Source organism: Bubalus kerabau, chromosome 8, assembly GCF_029407905.1.
Source record: "Bubalus kerabau isolate K-KA32 ecotype Philippines breed swamp buffalo chromosome 8, PCC_UOA_SB_1v2, whole genome shotgun sequence".
NCBI lineage: Eukaryota > Metazoa > Chordata > Mammalia > Artiodactyla > Bovidae > Bubalus > Bubalus kerabau.
Window position 1 is genome coordinate 33,142,531 of NC_073631.1, and position 22,239 is coordinate 33,164,769.

A 22,239-nucleotide genomic window follows, 5' to 3' on the forward strand; every position below is an offset into this window, starting at 1 on the left:
GAATTGATGCTTTCAAACTGTGGTGCTGGAGTAGACTCTTGAGAGTCCCTTGGACTGCAAGGAGATCCAACCAGTCCATCCTAAAGGAGATCAGTCCTGGGTGTTCATTGGAAGGACTGATGTTGAAGCTGAAACTCCAGTACTTCGGCCACGTTATGCAACGAGCTGACTCATTGGAAAAGACCCTGATGCTGGGAATATTTGAAGGCAGGAGGAGAAAGGGAAAACCGAGGATGAGATGATTGGATGGCATCACCGACTTAATGGATATGAGTTTGGGTAAACTCCAGAAGTTGATGAAGGCAGGGAGGCCTGGTGTGCTGCAGTCCATGGGGTCACAAAGAGTCAGACACGACTGAGTGACTGAACTGAACTGAACTGAAGCCTAGGAACCTTTGAACTGTTTCTTGAGGGAAGGGAAAGTCCTCCCAAAAGTGTGAAGTAAGAAGGAATGCATTATTGGCCAAAGAAACATCCAGGGCAGAAGAGAAGAAGTGGAAATGTAATTTACCTATTTAAGACAAAATTGGTAAAGCCTCTTAGTGGAGATTTTGAGGAAAATGGTAGAAGGTGCACTTGGCAGGGTTGGTAGAAGTTTGGTTATAGACTGAGAATGTCAGACCAAAGTCTGACTGGGGACAAGTCACTGAAACAGTGTGTGAATGTGTTAATTTTTGGAGGGATAGAGGAAGTTTCATTTATGAAGAGTTATTTTAGTTTTATTATCTAGCAGATATTGGAAAAACTGGAAAGCCAATTTTGGGACCATATAGTTCTGATATCAGTGATAGGAGATCTGAACTTGGGTGTAAAATGTGATTCAAGAGACTTGAAGAGAACAATTGACAGGATGTAATGCATGAATATAGAGAATAAATAATAAGTTTAAGGTAATTCTTGAGAGTTTGAGCCCAGGTGACCATGAAAATGATTGTACCATTAAAAGAAAGTGACATTGAGAAAAACAAAGTGATGAACTTGAGTTTTGTTAATTGTTAAGGTTGTTAAAAGTAGAGTATTCCGTTGGAGATGTCCAGTTTATATTTGGAGGTTGGATCTGAGAAGAGGGATCATAGTTGTCATTCTGAATTTGAGGAGAGTCTTCCACATAGAGATGGTAGTTGAAGTTATGGCAGTATGTGAGATTGATGAGGAAAACAGTTTTGAGTTTGAAGTGTAGTAGAATGAGAACTAGACTTAGGGTTACACTCAGTCTTCTGGGGACAAAGAAGAAAGTTGAGTCGAGAAGTGAGATCAGTCAGGGAGATAGGAAGAGGACAAGATTGTATGTCAGCAACTAAGAGGAATCTCAGAATGTTGAATATTGAAAAGATGACTTGGAGAGTGAGTGTTGATATAAGTTCATTGGATTTTGTGTTTGAAAGTTTTAAAACTTTTTTATTTTGGCCGTGCTCGATCTTCATTGCTGCTTATGCTTTTAATTGCGGTGAGCAGGGGCTACTCTTTGTTGCAGTGCTTGGGCTCCTCCTTGCAGTATCTTTTCTTATTGTGGAGCATCCCCTGCAGATAATGTACTGTATAATCCAACGAGAGAATTTGCAAGAAATGTTTCTCAAGGAAGTGATATAGGATGACAAGAAATTAGCCAGGTTGGCAAAGAAAGGATATTCCAGGCAAAAGGTCAGAGTCATGTAATAGCATGATGTGATCAGGAAATCACAGGTGGTTTTTCATATGTTCATACCAGGAGTTTATGTGCAGTAGTCAAGGTGGCAAATTCCAGGACATGGAGATTCTTCCCTTGTCATGATGCAGCATTTAAAAGCTTGGAGGAGCTTTCAGGGGACCTTAAGAAGAATATCGTGGTCAAATACACATTTTAGGTTGCACAGTATGGACTTGGATGGGAGAAGACTAATCTGATTTCAAGGAGATTGGTTCACTAGAAATATAGAACTAGTGGAGAGGAAAAGCCTGGAGAGAGAGAAGAGAGATGATTTCTGAGGCAGTAGAAAACACCAGATTGTTTTCAGAGGTATTTCTAATGGGAATTACCAACAGACATAACAAGTTCAAAGAGGCAAGAGATAATTGGCAAAGGATGCCAAATGAAGCCAGAAGAGGTTGCTGAATTTTCCAGTGTGTTTCCAGTCAGATTACTAGAAAACAAGGTGAAGATGAGGATGAAGTTCACAATTTGAGGAGTGAAAATGGCAGGTTAATTGATGAGAGAAGAGGCATATGGAACTTGACTTGGAAAGCAGTTCTGATTGATGACAGAGTTGGAGCTGAGGTTCTGCTTGTAGGAGATACTCTGAGCATAGAACTGATTTTACTTTCCTGACCTGCTTCCCTCCTTGATTCCTTTATCTTAGTTGATGGGCTCATTCTCTTCCTTGTGACCCAGACCAGGATTCTTAAGGACTGACTTGATCTTAGCCAGAGTTTGTAGTGATGTAGTCTGGCTAAAATCACTAAGGTTTGTAGCTTTATGCCTGAACTTTGGAATTAGACTTTGATACACATTTTGGTTTTACCACCTAGATGCCACTCAAGTGTTTTTCTGGATATGATGTCCACATCTGTAAAATGGTAATAATCATGTTATTTTAATGAGATAATAAATATAAAGTGGTTTGCACAGTGCTTAGAGAGAGCACAGTGCTTAGGATTCCCTAGTGGCTCAGTTGGTAAAGAGTCTGCCTGCAATGTGGGAGACCTGGGTTCGATCCCTGGGTCGGGAAGATCCCTTGGAGAAGGAAATGGCAGCCCACTCCAATATTCTTGCCTGGAAAATCCCATGGATGGAGGAGTCTGGCAGGATACAGTCCATGGGGTTGCAAAGAGTCAGACACAACTGAGCGACTAACACTTTAGAGCACAGGAGAGTTTTCAGTAAGTGATAGCAACCATTTTTTGTTACTATTTTTTTTAATATTTTATATTTTGTATATCTATAAATTTTTATATTTTATAATTATTTTTCTTATATTGAGTTCTTTCTATGTTCTATTCATTTTCAGGACCTCATCATCTAGAAGGTAAAATAGGTTCTTCTTAACTGGCTTCTCTGCCTCTAGCTTGTCTGTCACATACTTGACATTCTAGAGTTTTCCCAAAACTCAGATTTGATTGTGCATTCTTTTTCCCATCCTCAAAGGTTTCCAATTGCAGATTTTTCAAGTTATTAAGACTAAAACGTTTTGTTTTCAGGAGGTGAGAGCCTAATGTGGGATAAAGTTAGTGATAGAGATCCTATCAGTTCAGGCCTACCTGTAGTGACTCTGTTACCTGTGAAGAACTGAAAAAAGTTTTACATCTTTAAAAACTATTAACATTCCATATAGAAGTAGTCCAGTTTTCCTTTGACTTTTTCCACCACCCTCTTAAATTAGTATGGTTCAATAAAGAATGAGTGGAATGAGAGAAAATGAGAATTTTTCTTAAATAGATTCTGTTTAAAGAAAATACTCAGTTCCTTCTGGGGTCAGTTGCTTGCTTACTGGGAAAGGTTTCTACAGCATAAACATTTCCTTATACAGACAAGGAGTTGAAAGAGTGGTCCTGTTAGTCTAGATAAGGGACAGGATACATAGAAATAGCTAACAGTTAAAGACAAATGTATTTATTATTAATGAATTACTGAAGTATGTATATATAATTATTTAAGATGGTTTAGTAGTTTTCCTCTTTTAGGGTAGGACTTCCTAAAGTGTTCTTTGATAGAAAAATAGATCTATGACCTAGCTTATAGCTTTGCAATTTCAGGAGGGTTTTCAGGTTCTGATTCTAGAGAAATTGATGTGTAAACTTAGGATTCACAGGAGACTGACTTATAAACTCAAATACTGTTTTGTTTTGGTTTCTAGTATACGCTAAGAGATAAATCTTTCCAGTTACTAGAATACTCTTAATCTTCTTTTCCTGGTGTCAGTTCAGTTTAGTCGCTCAGTCGTGTCCAACTCTTTGCAACCCCATGAACTGCAGCACACCAGGCCTCCCTGTCCATCACCAACTCCCAGAGTTTACCCAAACCCATGTCCATTGAGTCAGTGATGCCATCCAACCATCTCATCCTCTGTCATCCCCTTCTCCTCCTGCCCTCAAGCTTTCCCGGCATCAGGGTCTTTTCAAATGAGTCAGCTCTTCGCATCAGGTGTTCAAAGTATTGGAGTTTCAGCTTCAACATCAGTCCTTCCAATGAACACCCAGGACTGATCTCCTTTAGGATGGACTGGTTGGATCTCCTTGCAGTCCAAGGGACTCTCAAGAGTCTTCTCCAACACCACAGTTCAAAAGTATCAATTCTTTGGTGCTCAGCTTTCTTTATAGTCCAACTCTCACATCCATACATGACCACTGGAAAAACCATAGCCTTGACGAGACAGACCTTTGTTGGCAAAGTAATGTCTCTGCTTTTTAATATGCTGTCTAGGTTGGTCATAACTTTTTTTGCTCTTGGCAAAACTTTGTTAGCCTTGCCCTGCTTCATTTCGTACTCCAAGGCCAAACATGCCTATTACTCCAGGTATCTCTTGACTTCCTGCTTTTGCATTCCAGTCCCCTATGATGAAAAGGACCTTTTTTTGGTGTTAGTTCTATAAGGTCTTATAGGTCATCATAGAACCCTTCAACCACTTCAGCCTCTTTGGCATTAGTGGTTGGGGCATAGACTTGGATTACTGTGATACTGTTGGAAACCAACAGAGATTATTCTGTTATTTTTGTGATTCCACCCAGTTACTGCATTTTGAACTCTTATTGACTGTGAGGACTACTCCATTTCTTCTAAGGGATCCTTGCCCACAGTAGTAGATATAATGGTCATCTGAGTTAAATTCGCCCATTCCAGTCCATTTTAGTTTACTGATTCCTAGAATGTCGATGTTCTTTCTTGCCATCTCCTGTTTGACCACTTCCAATTTACCTTGATTCATGGATGTAACACTCCAGGTTCCTAAGCAATATTGTCTGTACCGCACTGGACTTAACTTTCATCACCAATCACATCCACAACTGGGTGTTATTTTCACTTTGGCTCCGTCTCTTCATTCTTTCTAGAATTATTTTTCCACTCTTCTCCAATAGCATATTGGGCACCTTCCGACCTTCATCTTTCAGTGTCATATCTTTTTGCCTTTTCATACTGTTCATGGGGTTTGCAAGGCAAGAATACTGAAGTGGTTTGCCATTCCCTTCTCCAGTGGACCACGTTTTGTCAGAACTCTCCACCATGACCTGTCTGTCTTGGGTGGACCTACATGGCATGGCTTATAGTTTTATTGAGTTAGACAAGGCTGTGATCAGTTTAGTTAGTTTTCTGTGATTGTGGTTTTCATTCTGCCTTCTGATGGATAAGGATAAGAGGCATGTTGAAGCTTCCTGATGGGAGAGATATCTAAAAATATTTTTTGACGTTACCAAATATCCCCTGTAAGATAAAAATACCCCCAAGTGAGAATCAACTAGTTTAAAGAGACTTAAAACTAACAATATTAGAATTTTTAATTTTTTAACAGCTTTATTGATGTTTGATTCATATATCGTATAGTACAGCCATCTAAAGTTTACATTCAGTGGCTTTTAGTGTGTGTATTCAAAGAACTACATCCATCACCGTGATATAATTTTAGACATTTTCACAACCTCATAAAGAAACCCTGACACATTAGCAGTCACTTCCCATTTCTTTCTCCATCTCTACCCCACCTCCTCAACCATAGACATACCTGGTTATCTTTTTATGTTTGGGAATGCACAGCCTTCTTGTCTGTTTTATTATTATAAACCCTGTTTCAGAGTGTAGTTGCTGAAAATTATTTGCATCAATGTAAGGAGACATACCTTCTTTCCTTCAGAGGCTTTTGTTTAGATGGACTGTAAGTTTAATTTGTAGAGAAAATAAGCCAAAATAGGCTGATTTAAGAAACCTTTTTGAAGTTATTCAGAACAGTAAGAAGTCCATCTAGCCCTCCACAGCAAGCTTTATAGTACAGAAGTCAACAATTTTTATTTTTCCTTATCAATTCTAGTAGATAATCTTATATCCTAGACTATATGTAAAAACATAGTTATGAGACACATGTACTTAAAATAGTATTTTGAACCTGCTTCTTCATTATTATTAAATTATTGACTACTATTAAATAGATCATTTTCAGTGTATTGGTATTTGGGTTAATTTTTTTTACAGATAAGATATTGGGACTTCTTTTATTTTTCAAAAGTATAGGTCTATTTTACCTACACAGTAATGTTACCTATCACTCACTGTAAAAAAAACCCAAAAGTTGACAAATTATTTTTCCCATAAGAAGAAATAAGGACCAGTTAGATTATATTCTCATTTATAAAACAAAAATATTATCTTCCCTCTTTCCCTCTAAGGGGTGATATGAAATACTAAAAGAATCAAATCAGTACAGTCCAAAGAAACGGGCAGTAAGGTTGTACCTCATCTTTTATCATTTCTACATTCCCCCTTGTGTTCCCATTGTGTTGAGAAGGCATCAGTGTTTTTTAAAGTGTCATTTATAGCTGACTTTACAAGGCTTGACCAAGCCTTATGTCCTTTGTTTTTAATGTGTGTGGTTAAATTTTATACATCATAGAAATATTTTAAGCAAAACAAAGCCTCCTTTATTAAGGAGCTACACAAAAGGAAAAAAACTAAGCCATAGTAGATAAATGGCAAAGGATAGGAACACCCAATTCAGAAAGGATATTCAAATGGCCAATATGTATTTGAAAAACATGTTCAGTTCTATTGGGAATCAAGTAAATGCAGATTAAAGCAATAATGAAGTTCCAGATTGGGTCTGTTAATTGCTAGCAGGATTTTGCCTTTTAAAATTAGTCTTTAGTATGTTAGAAATATATGGAAACATTTTCTTTGTTTAAAAAAAAAGTGCACCTAGTTTAAGTAACACCAGCACTCCTGCTAACTACACTCCAATCTTAGATGCTCTTTTAGAAGTAAGCACTCTTAATCAATTTGTTATATATCCTTTCAGACTTTTTCCAATTTATTTGTGAGTGTAAAAATCAGTGTAGGAAATAAAGAGTCGGGTACAACTGAGCAACTGAACTGAACTGAATGTAAAAAGTAACTTCCTTTAATTCAGCTATAGATTTTAGAGGTTTATTTGGGTTAGTACATAAAGATTTCTTTCTTTCTTTTTGACTATTACCGAGTATTCCTATTACAATGAATGGTTCTTCTGGAAACTGTGTTAAGAATGCACTTATAGAGGACAGTGGTGGTAAGGAGAGCAATTAGGAAGCTATTGTAATAAGCAAGAGAAAATGGTAGATTGGACCACCATTTTTGTGGGATAATCTGTCTCATTCCTAGAAAGATTGCCTCTGAAAAATCGGGGTGGAAATGTTCCCTGGCAGATAACAAGAAGATTATGATACTCATGAGAGGTATTTGAGCATAAACGTACAGTTTTGGGAGACATCAGCTTATAGATAGTAGTAAAAGTTATGAAAGTGGGTGAGGAATGAGAGGAGCAAGTTAGAATGAGAAGTCAGAATTATGTGGGAATGGTTAGAGAAGTTGGAGGAACACCAGTGGTGAGTAGAATCAGAGAAGCACTAGGAGAGCATTTCAAAAAGAGGGTGGGTTTAGCAGCTGCAGGTGCTCCAGTGGTGAAATAAAAACAAAGGGAAGAGTATTTTGGGGTTTACCGTCAGAGAAATTGTTTGTTCTATCATCATTTTAGCAGAGCGATGGGTCAGACACCTAATTTCAGTAGTTTAAGAAGAGAATGGGCAATGAGGAATAAAGGAGTGTAGGTAAATCTGATAAGAATGTGATGTCAGTTTAGGTTTAAGTGCTGATAGGGAGAGCTAACAAAGAGGACAAGCTTCTGAGGATGTAGGGACTTAGCTCCAACAGCCAAGTTTTAAGGACAGCGTGGTCAGTGGTGTAATGTGCAGCAGTGCAGTCTTACGTGCATTGAGATGATGCACTTTGGATTTGGCCATTAGGAGGAAATTAGTGAGTCAGGAGCCAAGTCCCTGTGGTAGAGTCCTTTGAATGGCAGACTTTGGTCAGTGGGGAATAAATGAAAGTTTTATTGAGCATGGAAGTGATACGATCACAATGGCATTAAAATGTTTTCTTCTTTTAAACTCTTCTTCGTTAAGCTTATGTTATTGAGTGGCTTATGTTAAATTGACCAGTATTTTGGTCATCTGATGCAAATAGCTGACTCATTGGAAAAGTCCCTGATGCTGGGAAAGATTGAGGGCAGTAGAAGGGGACAACAGGATGAGATGGCTGGATGGCATCACTGATGGAATGGACAGGAACCTGGACAAACTCGGGGAGATGGTCAGGGACAGAGAGGCCTGGCGTGCTGCATCCATGGGGTTGCAAAGAGTCGGACGCAACTGGGGGAGTGAACAACAACTACAGTTGAGTGGCTGCTGTGTGCTGGGCTCTGTTCCACATCTGAGGATGCAGCAGTGAACAGAACAGGCAGGATTTCTGTTCCTGTGACCTATAACATCCAAGAGTGAGGAGAAGACAGAAAAAATAATAAAAGACACAATAATTTAAATAAGACAAAACTTGATGATGAAACAGACTGAGGGGAAACTATTTTAGATGTTGTGGTCAGGAAGGGCATTTTCTAAAGAGGAGAGATTTGAACTATGATCAGACTGTTACTAAGGAGTCAGTTGTGCAAAGATCTGGGTGCAGAGGCATCTTGGCCCAGACTGGAGAGTGTGTGCAAAGGCCCTAAGAAGGGAATGAGCTCAATTTGTTTGAGCACCAGAGAAAAATGTCTGTTCTGTGGTTTAGTGACAGAATCTAATAATCATGCATGGTTTTGCATTTAGTTAATAACTACTTAATAAAACAAAAGACTCATCAATAAAGAGTTGTTTGCTTAATTTAAAGTATTTAGGAATGAGAAATGTCCATAAAACTAAATCCTTTGTTCAGTTACTTTTTACTCTTGTGATTTCATGGAGTGAATAAGGTATGTTGCTGACTGTGAAAATGGTAATAATAATACTTTCTATTTATGTAATATCTTTCATCCAAGGATCTGAAATAGTGTCTCCCAGATCCTCACAACAGTTCTGTGAGGTAGGTAAATTGCAAGGATTATTAGTCTTCATTTTATAGTTGGAGAAATTAAGCCCCAAGAGGATTTAATGATTTATGTATGGTCCCATCAACCAGTTATGGAGGCAGCCTGAGCTGCTAAGGTTAGAATATTATATTTTAGGGGGATCTACATAGTATAAATCATTAACACTTTTCGCTTTTGTACTTTACACAGATTATCTGTTAAAATAAGTATCCTAGTTTTTAAGTGTCCATATGGAAGTCTTTTTAATCCTTTTTTTAGGAATATAAAACATTGTAATACTCTTTTTCCCCCCTCTCATTTTTAGGTCAGCAGCAAGGACAAGATGGAGTGAAAGTCCAACAAGCTACCATAGCTCCTGTAACTGTAGCAGTTGGAGGAATTGCTAATGCAACGATAGGTGCTGTTAGTCCTGACCAACTCACACAAGTGCATTTGCAGCAAGGCCAGCAGGCTTCTGATCAAGAAGTGCAGCCTGGCAAGAGGCTTCGAAGAGTTGCCTGTTCCTGTCCTAATTGTAGGGAAGGAGAAGGAAGGTAAATGCTCTGTTGCCACCACCCAACTCCGTGGAGGCTAGTATAATAATAATTAACATGTAATGAACAGTTAGATGTAATGAAGGCACATAGGATGTTCATTAAAACCAAGCCCTTGGCTGAGAGCTTTGACTATTGGAACATCACTAGTTTTGTAACCCAAGAGTTGAGATATAATATTGTTATGAAAGGAATTGAATAGAGTGATTCTAGGAATGGGATTTCAGTGGTTCTTTACCATGTATCTTATACTTTCTCTTAATGGTTTTCTTTTTTCATTTATTTTGTAAAATTTTAAAACAACTATATTGATATAAAATTTACATGTCATACGATCCACTCATTTAAGCTGTACATTTCAGTGGTTTTTAATGTATTCACCGAGTTGTACATCCATCACCATAATTTTAGAACAGTTTTATTCCCCTGAAAACAAATTCTCTGTTTTTTAGCCATCACTCCCTCATTCCTCCCAGCTCAAGGCAACCACTGAACTAATTTCTGTCTACAGTTTTGCCTATTCTAGACATTTATATAAAGGGAAGCACATAATATGTGGTTTTTGTGACTAATTTCATCCACTTTGTGTATTTTCAAAGTTTATCTGTATTATTGCATATGTCAGTATTTCATTCTTTTTACTGAACAAAATAATATTCCATTTTATAGATAATACAGGATTTTACTTATCCATTCATCAGTTGGTGGACATTTGGAATTTTTCCATCTGTTGGCTATTACGCTGCTATAAATATTCTTACATATATATGTTATGTATGGGCTTCCTCAATGGCTCAGCAGCTGTAAAGAATCTGCCTGCAGTACAGGAGACACAGGTTTGATTCCTGGGTCAGGAAGATCCCCTGGAGTTATGAAATGGCATCCCTCTCCAGTATTCTTGCCTGGAAAATCCCCTGGACAGAGAAGCCTGGCTGGCTACAGTCCATGGGGCCACAAAGAATCAGACACAACTTAGCAACTAAGCATGCACACACACAAATACTTATACAGGTTTTTGTTTTTGATTTGCATTTCCATGATGACAAATAATGTAGCGTATGCTTTTGTGTGTGTACTATTGGCCATTTGTGTGTCTTCTTCAGAGAATTATCTATTAAGATCTCATGCTCATTTTAATTATTTGTGTTTTTATTATTGAATTATAGTATGAGTAGTTCTTTATATATTCTTGATACAGGTTCTTTATCAGAGATATGATTTGAAATAATTTTTTTTTCAGTCTGTGAGTTGTCTTTTCACTTTCTTTTTTAGTATCCTTTGAAGCAGAAAAGTGTTTAATTGTGGAGTCCAGTCTTGTTTTTGGATGCTTCTGCTTTTGGTGTCATATCTAAGAATCCATTGCCATTTCTGTTGTCTCAAATCTGATGTTTTCCTATAAGAGTTTTATAGTTTTTGTTGTTACATTTAGGTCTTTAGTCCATTTGGAGGTTAATTTTTGTAAATGATGTGAGGTAAGGGTTCATCCAACACCATTTGTTAAAAAACTATTCCTTCCCCATTCACTGAATAGTTTTGGCACCCTTGTCAAAAATCAGTTGATCATAGACATACAGATTTATTTCTAGACTCTCAGTTCTGTTTCTGTGATCTGTATGTCTGTCTTTATACCAATACCACATTGTGTTGATGACTTCGGCTTTGTGGTAACTTTTAACATTTGGGCGTATGAGTCTTCCAGCTCACCCAGTATGAAAGCATTTTTGATTGTGTCAGATGCTTTTCTTCATCTGTTGAGATGATCATGTAGTTTTGTTTTTTTATTACATCAGTATATTATATTACATTAACTGATTGTCAGATGTTAAAGTACTTTTGCATTTACAGGATAAATACAACTTGGTCATGCTATGTAATTCTGTTTATATGTTCCTGGATTTGGTTTTTCACTATTTTGTTGGGGATTTTTACATCTATGTCCATGAGTGATACCAGTTTGTGGTTTTCTTATAATGTCTTTGGGGCTTCCCTGGAGGCTCAGACGGTAAAGCGTCTGCCTGCAATGCGGGAGGCCCGGGTTTGATTCTTGGGTCGGGAAGATCCCCTGGAAAAGGAAATGGCAATCCACTCCAGCACTCTTGCCTGGAAAATCCCATGGACGGAGGAGCCTGATAGGCTACAGTCCATGGGGTCGCAAAGAGTCGGATTCGACTGAGCAACTTCACTTTATATTGTCTTTGGTTTTGGCAAGGGTATTATTGGCTTCTTGAAATGAGTTGGGAAGTTTTCTTGTCCAGTTTTCATTTTTTGAAAGAGTTTGTGGTGATGTTCAGTCACTAAGTCATGTCTGACTTTTTGCGACCCTGTGAACTGCAGCATGCCAGACTCCTCTGTCCTTCACTATCTCCTGGAGTTTGCTCAAATTCATGTCCATTGAGCCCGTGATAGTATCTCAACAGAGATCGTCCTCTGCTGCCACCTTCTCCTTTTTGCCTTCAGTCTTTGCCAGTATCAGGGTCTTTTCAAAAGTCAGCTTTTTGCATCCGATGGCCAAAGTTTTGGAGCTTCAGCATCAGTCCTCCTGTTGAATATTCAGAGTTGATTTCCTTGGGGATTGACATGAAGTCAGCCCCAGATATTCATTGGAAGGATATTCATTGGGAAGAATATTCATTGGGAAGTCTTCTCTACAGTTTGATTTTTTTTGAAAGAGTGTGAAGAACTGGTATTAATTTTTAAAAGTGTTTATGAACCTGTGAAGCTCACTGATCCTGGGCTTTTCTTGTGAATACTTTTTTGACTGCTAATTCATTCTGTTTACTTGTTTTGAATTGTATCTTGTTCTTGAGTCAGCTTTGATACTTTTTATATTTCTAAGAATTTGTTCATCTGATAGTTTTTAAGTAATTGGCATACAATTGTTCTTGGTATCCCCATATAATCATTTTTATTTCTGTGAGGTTGGTAGTGATGTTCCCTTTTTCATTTCTGATTCTAGTAATTTGAGTCTTCTCTTTTTTTTTTTTTTTCTTTGTTAATCTCCCTAACAGCTGTAAGTTTAGTTGACCTTTTCAAAGAATTAGCTTTTGGTTTCATTCATTTTCTCTTTGCTTACTTTTTTTGTATTCTCTAATTCATTAGTTTCTGCTCTTTTATTATTTTCTTTCTTCTGCTTGCTTTATTTTAGATTTAATTTGCTCAGTTTTCATTGTCTTAAGATGAAAAGTTAGGTTATTTATGATCTTTTTTCCTTCCAGTTTTGCTGAGATATAATTGACATACAGCACTGTATAAATGTAAGTGTACATCATAATAATATGACTTAATATGTCATGAAAAGGTTATCACAATAAGTTGAGTGAACATCATCTTGTATAGCTGTAAAATTAAATAGGAAGAAAAATTTCCTTGCAATGAGGATTCTTAGGATTTATTGTCTTAACAATTTTCGTATATAACATGTAGCAGTGTTAATTATATTTATCATGTCTTACATCCCTAGTACTCAGTTATCTTAGAACTGGAAGTTTATACCTTCTGACTGCTTTGATCCATTTCCCCATCCTCTGGTTAACCATAAATTTGATCTCTTTTTTTCTGTGAGTTTGTTAGTTCCTGTTTTACGATATAGTGAATCAAGGTCTGTATAGTCAAAGCTATGGTTTTTCCTGTAGTCATGTTTGGATACGAGAGTTGGACCATAAAGAAGCCTGAGTGCCGAAGAATTGATGCTTTCTAAATGTGGTTGTGCCTTGGACTGCAAGGAGATTAGACCATTCAGTCCTAAAGTTAATCAACCCTGAATATTCATTGAAAGGATTGATGCTGGTGCACCAATACTTTGTCCACCTGATGTGAAGAGCTGACTCACTGGAAAAGACCCTGATGCTGGGAAAAATTGAGGGTAGGAAGAGAAGAGGGTGACAGAGGAGGAAATGGTTGGATGACATCACTGATTCAGTGGACATGAGTTTGAGTAAATTCCGGGTAATGGTGAAGGACAGGGAAGCCTGGTGTGCACAGTCCATAGGGTTGCAGAGAGCCAGACAAGGCTTAGCAACTGAACAATTTCTGTACGTTTCACAGTAATCACAATTCTATGATATATCACTGTACAAAATTATCACATAGCTATTGACCATATTCCTCACATTGAATATTTCATCCCCTTGACTCATTTACTTTTTTAACTGGAAGCTTGTGCCTCTCAGTCTCCCTTGCCGCCTTCTTTTCCCCTCTCCCACTCTGGCAGCCACCCCTTTGTTCTCTATAACTATGTTTCTATTTTGTTATGTTTGTTAATTTGTTTACTTTTTTTGATTCCACATATAAGTAAAAGCATTCAGTATTTGTCTTTTTCTGACTTGTTTCATTTAGCATGGTACAACGGAGGTCCATCCGCATTGTCACAAATGGCAAGATTCCATTCCTTCTGATGACTGAGTAATACTATATTGTGTGTGTGTGTGTATACACACATTCATATATATATGTATATATTTTTTTATCCACTCATCTATTGATGGGCGTTTTGGTGGCTTCTGTATTTTGGCTACTGTGAATAATGATACAGTTAACACAGGGTGTTTGTATCTTTTCTAATTAGTGTTTCATTCTCTTTGGTTAAATACCTAGGATTGGCATTCCAAGGCTTAGGGTCATTCTATCTTTAAGTTTTTGAGGAGTATCCACACTGTTTTCCATTGCAGCTATACAAATTTACATTCCCAACAACAGTGCATGAAGGCTCCCTTTTCTCCACATTTGTTATTTGTTATTGATTGTCTTTTGGATGATAGCCATTCTGACATGCTTGAGGTAAGATCTTTTTAAATATAGGTATTTACAGCTATAAGTTTCCCTCTGAGCATCAGTTTATGTGTATGGTCTAAGTTTTGGTATGTTGTGTTTTTGTTTTCCTTCATCTCAGTGTCTTTTGATTTCTACTTTGACCCACTGATTATTTAGGAGTATATTGTTTAATTTCCAGGTATTTATGAATTTCCCAGTTTACTCCTATATAGTGATTTCTTGTTTCAGTTCATTGTGGTCAGAAAATTTTGTTATTTCTGTCTTTTTAAATTTATTGAAATTTGTTTCACATCATAGCATCTGATCTATCATGAAGAGTATCCATGTGCACTTGAGAAGAGTGCTCTTGTTGGATGAAGTGTTCTATGGATGTCTCTTAGGTCTAATTCATTTATAGTGTTATTCAGGTCTTTTACTTCCTTACTGATTTTCTTCCTAGTTGTTTTCTGGAAATATTGAAGATAATTGAAACTTGCAATTATTAGCATTGGATTTTCTGTTTCTCCTTTCATTTCTGTCAGTTTTTACTTCTCTTTTGGCCCTCTCTTGTTTCTATTGTTTAAGAGAATGTATGTTTATAATAGATGGGGAAACAGTGGAAACAGTGTCAGACTTTATTTTTCTGGGCTCCAAAATCACTACAGATGGTGACTGCAGCCATGAAATTAAAAGACGCTCACTCCTTGGGAGGAAAGTTATGACCAACCTAGATAGCATATTGAAAAGCAGAGACATTACTTTGCCAACAAAGGTTCATCTAGTCAAGGCTATGGATTTTCCTGTGGTCATGTATGGATGTGAGAGTTGGACTGTGAAGAAGGCTGAGCGCCGAAGAATTGATGCTTTTGAACTGCGGTGTTGGAGAAGACTCTTGAGAGTCCCTTGGACTGCAAGGAGATCCAACCAGTCCATTCTGAAGGAGATCAGCCCTGGGATTTCTTTGGAAGGAATGATGCTAAAGCTGAAACTCCAGTACTTTGGCCACCTCATGCAAAGAGTTGACTCATTGGAAAAGACTCTGATGTTGGGAGGGCTTGGGGGCAGGAGGAGAAGGGCATGACAGAGGATGAGATGGCTGGATGGCATCACTGACTCAATGACCGTGAGTCTCAGTGAACTCCGGGAGTTGATGATGGACAGGGAGGCCTGGTGTGCTGCGATTCATGGGGTTGCAAAGAGTCAGACACGACTGAGCGACTGATCTGATATGATCTGATCTGATGTTTATAATTATTATACCTTCCTAGTGGATTAACTCATTTATCCTTAACAAATTTCTCTATTTCTAATAGCGTCTTTTGTTTTAAAGCTAATTTTGTCTGATATTAGTATAGTCACTCCAGCTTTCTTGTGGTAGTTGTTTGCATGAGACCTTTTCCACCTTTTTACTTTGAATTTCTTTGTATTTTTGTATCTTTAAATGTAAAGTGTGTCAGCTAGAGACATTGCACAATGGCTCTTGTATTGTTTTAAATGTAATCTGACAGAACCTACCTTTTTATGAATATATACATAATCCATTCACATTTTATATTATTATCAATATAATAAATTTATGCCTGCCATTTTACATTTTGTTTTCTGTCTCATGTCCTTTATCCCTCCTTTACTGCTTTCTTTTGAATTAAATTAATAATATATCATCTTAATTTGTAATACAGAATTTTAATTTCATTAATGATTTTTTTCATTGTACTTGCATATTTCTTTAATGGTTGCTGTAGGCCTTACCATGTATAGCTTAATTTATCATAGTCAGTTTTAAGATTTATAGTAACTTAATTCCAGTGAGTTATAGAAATTTCCCCCCTATGTAGATCTGTGCTTCTCTTTGTGGTATTTTTATACATAGATATTGCAAGTGTTACATACCCCACAATACATTGTTATAATTATTGCTTTATATAAATTTATCTTTTAAAAAGTGGAGGAAAATGAGCATGTATATATTGCTTTTGCTATGTTAACTTTATAATTTCTGATTCTCTTTATTTATTCCCTTGAATTTGAGGTCATTTCCTTATAGTTCAATATGGCTTTGCTCCCGCCCACCTCCTTTGTGCTGTGTTTGGCAACTATGTTGCATATGTTGTGTTTCTCTATAGGCTTGACAATACATTTTATACCTACTGTTTATTTATAAAATTGCTTTTTAAATCAAGTGAGAAGAAATATACACTTACACTATCCTTTATAATTACATAATTACCTTTGCTAGAGCACTTTTTTTCTTTATATATATTTGTATTTGTTGGTTTCACTTGCTTTCAGCTTAAGGAACTTTTAATATTTCTTGCAAAGCAAGTCTGTTGGCAACAAATTCTCTTAGTTTTTGGTTTATCTGGGAATATCTTTATTTCACCTTCATTTTTGAAAGATAACTTTGCTGGATATAGAATTCTAGTTTGAGGCTTTCTGGTTTTATGTGTGTGTTTGTTTTTTGTACTTTGACTACGTTTTCTCACTACCTTCTGACTTACATTGTTTCTGCTGAGAAGCCAGCATTTAATCTTTCTTGCTGTTCAAGATTTTGTCCTTGTCTTCAGGTTTCAATGCTTTTAGTGTACAATGTCTATTTGTGGATCTCTACCTTTATCCTACCTGCAGTTTGTTGAGCTTCCTGAAAGTACGCTGCTGCTGCTAAGTCGCTTCAGTCATGTCCAACTCTGTGCGACCCCAGAGACAACAGCCCACCAGCCTCCCCATCCCTGGGATTCTCCAGGCAAGAACACTGGAATGGGTTGCCATTTTCTTCTCCAATGCATGAAAGTGGAAAGTGAAAAGTGAAAGTGAAGTCGCTCAGTCGTGTCCGACTCGTAGTGACCCCATGGACTGCAGCCTACCAGGCTCCTCCGTCCATGGGGTTTTCCAGGCAAGAGTACTGGAGTGGGGTGCCGTTGCCTTCTCCGTCCTGAAAGTATAGATTAATGTTTTTCATAAATTTTCAGCTGTTATCTCTTTGAATATTTTTTCTGCTTCATCACCTATTCCGCTTTCTCCTCTTCTCTCCTCAAAAAAAATGACATATTTGTCATTCATATGTTGGTGTCTCTCATTTCCCTGACATTGTTTATTCTTTGTTCTGTCTCTTTTCTGCTTTTCAGATTGATTACATAATCCCTATGAACTGCCTTCAATTTCACTATTTCTTCCTTCTCTTGAGTCCCTCTTGTGAATTTTTCATTTCAGTTTTACCTTTTATCTCAAGAATTTCTCATTGGTTCTTTAAAAAATAGTTTCTAGCTCTTTATTGATATTTTCTGTTTGATGTGAAATTGTCATTATACCTTGCTTTTCTGCTTTAATCGTAATATTCTTTACTTCTTTGAACATATTCATAATGGCTACTTCGAAGTCTTATTAAATTTGGTGTCTCTCACAGGCACTTTCTCTTGCCTGCTTTTTTGCTCATGTATAGGTCATGTTTTCCTTCTTTGTGACTTTTGGAGTCTCATAATTTTTGTTGGAAACTTAAAGTTGAAATAATATATTGTAGCAACTTTTAGTACTGCCCTCTGTCCTCCTCCTGCCCCTGGCTTGTTATTGTTGTTTGATTGTTTCTTTAGTGACTCGGAGAAGGCAATGGCACCCCACTCCAGTACTCTTGCTTGGAAAATCCATGGACAGAGGAGCCTGGTAGGCTGCAGTCCATGGGGTCACTAAGAGTCGGACACGACTGAGCGACTTCACTTTCACTTTTCTCTTTCATGCATTGGAGAAGGAAATGGCAACCCACTCCAGTATTCTTGCCTGGAGAATCCCAGGGATGGGGGAGCCTGGTGGGCTGCCGTCTATGGGGTCACACAGAGTCGGACACTACTGAAGCAACTTAGCATTAGTGACTAGTTGAATTATTCTTGTGAAACACTCCCCCCCCCCCCCCGCCAAATATGAATCATCTTGTTTCTTAGTTACCCTGGAATGACAGCGGTTTGGGTATGGGTCTTTTGGGGTGTCTCCTTCCCTGACCACACCCAGCTGTTCAGCTCCACTGATTGTTGTTTTTAATAATGCCCTGAAGCATATATTGCTACACAGACTGATCCAGTCAAAGTTTAAAAGGGCAAGCATTAGGTCTGTATCTGAAATTTATTTTGATCCTGTAGGGCTCCTTCCAACTACTTCTATTCCTCAGTTTTTTCTGGCAGCATAACAGTCTGCACTTTAGCTTACTTCACCAACGTGCCTATTAGTTTCCTCCCTGTCTATTCTGTTTTTAAGAGCATCTTTAGACCTTTCCACACTTAGTTGTAAATGAAATCAGTTTCTTGGGAAGAGATTTGGAGCCTGATGTTTTATGCTGTGCGCTCCTTCTGGCCAAAATCTGTGTCATGGTTGTTGAACTGCGGTAGTGGGACAGTGGCACATTTCTCCCTATGCATTCCATGCACCAGGAGATGAGCACTTGGGAACAGGGAGATCAATAGTAGCCTCAGATTTTATATCTTGCCAGGCTTGGAACCTCTGATTTATGAACTACATATGAACTGGGTCTAGTGTAATCTGGACTTCAGTGTTTTCATTGCACTTTATCCAAGGTCCAGCCTGTGTCTCAGGAATTGAAATTGGGTGGAAGAAGGTTGTTCCTCATCTCTTAGCCACACTCACCTGAAACTTAGCCTCAGCAGCAGGTAGATAGAGGAATACTGATGCCCTGCCTGCGTTGAGGTGATAACCCACCAACTGGAAGGTGGGAGCAGAGGGAATAGTGTTGTTGATTGCACCGGTCTGTAGTGTTTCTGTATCAAGGCAGGTGGAAGGAGGAGGGAGAGAGAGCGTGAGTATTGGTTCAGATACAACAGACTCTCACTCTTCTTACCAAATTCTATTTGGTTTTCGTGAATCAATGTTTCTTTATTTGTTGTATACTCATAGGGCCATTTCCAGAGATTGTAAATAGTATTTGCTTTGTTTGTTATCATTTTCACTAGTTTCACTGGGTAATAGGTCCATGGAGCTCTTCACGCTGTTTTTGTTGGAAGTGAAACTCTGAACCTACACTTTTAAATGAGGATTACCATATTTTGCTGTTTTAGAGAAGAATGTTCACATGTCTTGAAAAGCTTAAAGATTTTTTCCCAGGGGAGGAAGCTACTCGGAAATGAACAGGAATTCCGTGGCAGAACATAGAATTCTCTAAAATTAACATGTTTTCATTGCACTTTCGAGTTTATTCCACAACCTATTTTCTTTAATTGAAATTTTTCTGATATTTAACAATAGTTGTGACATTGTGATTTAAAAAACCCATTTAGAAAGCATCATTTAATTACCTTGATTCCCTTTTATTTTTCCTTAATTATAAGCATGACATTTGGAAGTGTAATTAATGTTTGTTTTTTGTTTTTGATAGAGGCAGTAATGAACCAGGAAAAAAGAAACAGCATATCTGTCATATTGAAGGATGTGGAAAAGTTTATGGCAAAACATCTCACCTACGAGCACATCTTCGCTGGCATACTGGAGAAAGACCTTTTATATGCAACTGGATGTTTTGTGGCAAAAGATTTACAAGGAGTGATGAGCTTCAGAGACATAGAAGAACTCATACAGGTTAGTTGGTTTATTTTAGGTCTTGTTACTTCTTTTCTCAATGCTTAGATGAAACTTTTAGTGACAGTGAGCTATGAAATTGAAAATACAAAAATTAAAGAGAGATCATTCATTTTAGTGATTAAATGAAAGATGTTTAAAATCAAAACTTTTTACCTTATTTCTGAGATATATTTTATTCTATTTCTTGTAAGGTTTATCAGGATAATTTAAAGGACTTGGAATTTATTCCATTAATCTTTTTTTTCTTAGTGAGTCGAACTGACACATATCACTTTGTCAGTTTAAATTAAAAGAGAGTTGAATTACCATCTTATTGGTGATCTTAATTAGTTTTTCTATAATCCAGATAATTGAGTGAAGCATCAAGAGCCATATGACAAATACCTACTTAAACTCTTTCAAAAGTGACAGCTATTAACATGTTGTTTTTTAACAAAACAAGTCATATAAAGTTAACATCATCTCTGTCCTACCTCCCAAAGACAACAGCTACCATGAATTTAAAGTGTAAGTTTTTAGTATAGTTTTAATACTCTTATGTATTTTGTTCATGGATATATATATATATATATGAAATACTGTTTTGTGTGTTCTGTAAAACTTTATGTAAATGATATATTACTGTATCATAATTTCACTTAAGTTTTGTAATCTATCCAAGTTCATATCAAACACAAATACATGTATGTGTTTGAATACATGTCTGTTTGTTTTAATTGCTGTGTAGTATTGTATCACAACTTCACTACACTGTGTAGTCCAGTCCCCACACTCTTTAGATGACTTCGAGTTTGTTTTTTGCTGTCACGGACTTTACTGCTTTGAACATACAGTGGCCATGTACAAGAAGTAGAATTACTGGATCTTAGAGAATGTGTATATTTGATTTTGCTAGATAAACACTAGAGTCTCCAAAGTAGCTATTACCATCTCTGTTACTCTCTAGGGATTGATCAAGAGTTTTCACTGTGCTGTGTGTTCACCAGTACTCAGTAGCTTCAGGCTTTGAAAGTTTTTGAATGATTTTTTAAATTGGCATTCTTCCTGATTATAGTGAGATGAAGCATCTCTTCCTATGTTTATTGGTCGTTTATCTTTTGTTTTCTGCTCTTTTTTATTGTTTTCCTTTTTCTTACTGATTTATATTTTGCAAAAGGTTTTCACATACTACTAGTTATTATCTTGGTGCCATCTTTTGTCATATGAAAGTTTTACATTTTTATTTAGTCAAATATAGCAATATGTAAATATATCCCATTTACTTTTTTTATGAAATTTTCTTATATCCCAAGATCATAAAGTTTTTAAAAACATTTTCTTCTTATTGGCTTTAAGGTTTTCTTTTCATAAGTTTGATCTTTATTAGCCTAGAATATTTTTGATGATTTCCTAAAAAGGAAATATAATTCTATTTTTATTCTATGTGGAAAGCCATTTTTTGAATAGGTCAGTTCTTTCTTCATTGATTTGTAATGGAATTTCTCTCATATATTGATGTTCCATTTAAGAATGGCTCAGTTTCTGGATCCTCTGTTTTATCTATTTGTCTCTTCCTATAGCAATACTCTACTGTTTTAATAGAAGCTTGTATTAAGTCGTGATATCATGTTGGGCAGTTCTCCCTTTTTTGGGGCATATAACAGTGATATGCTGTATTTAGAACATGTATAGTTTATATTTTGGGGACTCTAATTGAAAAAAGCAATGATTTGCGTAGGTTTTTTTCAATTAGATGTTAACGGTTAACTTGAATCAAGGTATATATAAAGGATGAAAGGGGAACTGGAACTGACATTTATTGATCAGCTACTGAATATCAGGTGTTTCAAAAACATCATCTCATTTGATTCTAACAAAAGTGTTTTAAGCTAGAAGTTGGCTCTGTCTTATATATTAGAATATAATCTCAGAGAAGAAATAATGATTGCTAGATTTCTTTGAAGTGATAAGTAAAATTACTTAGTTTGGTATGCACACAAGTTAGTAATACAGATGAGTCTTAGTGTAATGGCTCAATCACTGAGTTAGCATTATATTAAAAATAGGACTTTTAATTAAAGTTTTAAAAGCTTTCTGTAGTATATTGCACTGGGGTTTCTAATGCCACCTCACCTTTCATATTGGCAAATGTATTGTGATTAAAAATTAAACCCATAGCAATATTTATATCTGTATAGAAAAATACTCTGCCAGAATTACTGGATGTAGTATTTCCATCCTAGCTTAGCAATGGGACAGATTAGGGAAGCTGAGAAAATTTGGAACCTCTCACATTGCGATTTCATCATTTTTGAGAAACAAGGATT

At 36.9% G+C, this 22,239-nt stretch overlaps 1 protein-coding gene across 4 annotated transcripts in view; it reads left to right on the top strand.

Moving 5' to 3' along the window:
• SP4 (Sp4 transcription factor) overlaps positions 1-22,239 on the top strand; it is an 82,577-nt gene that overhangs the window by 33,579 nt on the left and 26,759 nt on the right. For all 4 annotated transcript variants that reach the window (XM_055589959.1, XM_055589958.1, XM_055589960.1 and 1 more), the window contains exons 4-5: positions 9,379-9,607; positions 19,731-19,930. In XM_055589959.1, the coding sequence (XP_055445934.1) occupies positions 9,379-9,607; positions 19,731-19,930 (429 nt within the window). The remainder of the gene's footprint in view (positions 1-9,378; positions 9,608-19,730; positions 19,931-22,239) is intronic.